The sequence below is a fragment of the Alligator sinensis genome, unplaced genomic scaffold (assembly GCF_000455745.1).
Source record: "Alligator sinensis unplaced genomic scaffold, ASM45574v1 scaffold253_1, whole genome shotgun sequence".
NCBI classification, from domain to species: Eukaryota; Metazoa; Chordata; order Crocodylia; family Alligatoridae; genus Alligator; species Alligator sinensis.
This window is the reverse complement of record NW_005842147.1, coordinates 111,229-112,777: the sequence shown is the minus strand read 5'-3', so window position 1 is coordinate 112,777 and position 1,549 is coordinate 111,229. Positions and strand designations below refer to the sequence as shown.

The following is a 1,549-nucleotide window of genomic DNA, read 5'->3' as shown; positions in this document are numbered from 1 at the left end:
CTAGTTTTTTTGACTGCTATTTTGAAAAAATCTAAGGCTAATGGCAGCTTTTTTCTTTCTTTATCACTTTCCTGCAATTTAACTACATGGCTACATGAACAATTTGACCCTTTGAGGGAATTCAAGAGACAGTTGGTCTGTTCAAACTTGTCTGGCTGACAGTAAAGGAAGGCAACTTTCCAGTTGTTTGGCAAACGTAAGCATAAATAAGCATTCCTTATCACACCAGTATAAGCAATTGGCACATCCAGGGTAAAAAAAAAGTTATCAAAATTAATTATCTTTGAGAAGTAGACAAAGTAACCACATTGATTGCTATAGTAATAATGCAAGGAACATAAATCATAACTTAAAAAGTTGTTACCTCATCCATGTCAGCAACAGCAAATACACAAGGAACTGAATATACTCTGAAAAAGAAACACAATTGAAGTGAAGAATTTGTTTCTTAATGAGTCAGAAACTGAATTTGTATTTAAATAAAACCTTGAAAGAAGGTTACCTCTCAAGAACCTTGCTTTTCAAAAAACTAGCAGTTTTCAAGCTATCAGATACGCTTGGAGGAGATTCAGGAGAAGAAAGTAACATATACTTAATTTTATGTTCGTCCTTTTCTCCAAGACGAGATTCTTTACAACTACAACTGCTTGACATGGTTGGCATTCATTAGTCTATGGACTGATGTTTTGTTTCCAGAAAAAGAGCTGATCCACTGACAGTTACAAAGCCAGTCTTAAAAGTTAGCACCTTAAAATTGTCAAAAGGTAGCAAACTACCATTTCATTTTTAAACAAAATGTAAAATAAAATGAAGGCGAGATAACTATTTAGATGCTGATCATTCATTAAAATATATTTGTTCTAGTACTGCATTTTATGAATTGCTTGCATCTTGGGAAAAAAAAAAAAAAGAACAAAAGCAGCAGTAGTGGCATCTGGGTTGTTGAACACAGGGTTGAAACAATGGCTAGACTACTTGCAATGGTCCCTTAAAAGCTCATTTCCTTCCTAAATTTTGATAAGCTCTTAAATAAATAGTGCTAAACTTTGGGAATATTAAAGATTTTGATTTCTATCAAAGTAAGAGCAGAGAGCAGAATCTGCAAAGAATATGCTACTTGTTAACATGGATATTGCAATGTACACACCATTTAACCTTAAAGTTGTACATTTCCCTCATTTAAAAAAAAAAAAAAAAAAAAAAAAAAAAAACCAAAACACTGCACTTTCTGGCCCATGGCAAATAAAAATATTATGAATTAGCCATGCATAACTCACCGTCTTTTATCCCCAAGTCTGTCATTTAGTTGGTTAAGAAATTTTCTGCAGTCCTTTAAGAGAAACAGCTTATTATACAAATAAGTTATCACTTATACTTGAACAGAGAAAACAGAGCTAGAGAACACAGTACAGGTAGCTGGAAAGAGATAAAGCAGCATTGCAGTTTTCAAAGGTGGACTCAGTCCCAGGTTAGCAACATCACAAATCAATTAGAATTTCACACAGGAGCCTTAAAGAACTCCCAAAACAATCCATGGCACTTGGGGGGG

At 33.9% G+C, this 1,549-nt stretch overlaps 1 protein-coding gene across 2 annotated transcripts in view; it reads right to left on the bottom strand.

Annotated features, from left to right (window-relative positions):
* The window catches only part of SYCP2L (synaptonemal complex protein 2 like), a 53,102-nt gene that overhangs the window by 39,708 nt on the left and 11,845 nt on the right, over positions 1–1,549 (bottom strand). For both annotated transcript variants that reach the window (XM_006025427.1, XM_006025428.1), the window contains exons 11-12: positions 1,278–1,330; positions 365–410 (exon numbers count right to left, since the gene is read on the bottom strand). In XM_006025427.1, coding sequence (XP_006025489.1) covers positions 365–410; positions 1,278–1,330 — 99 coding nt within the window. The remainder of the gene's footprint in view (positions 1–364; positions 411–1,277; positions 1,331–1,549) is intronic.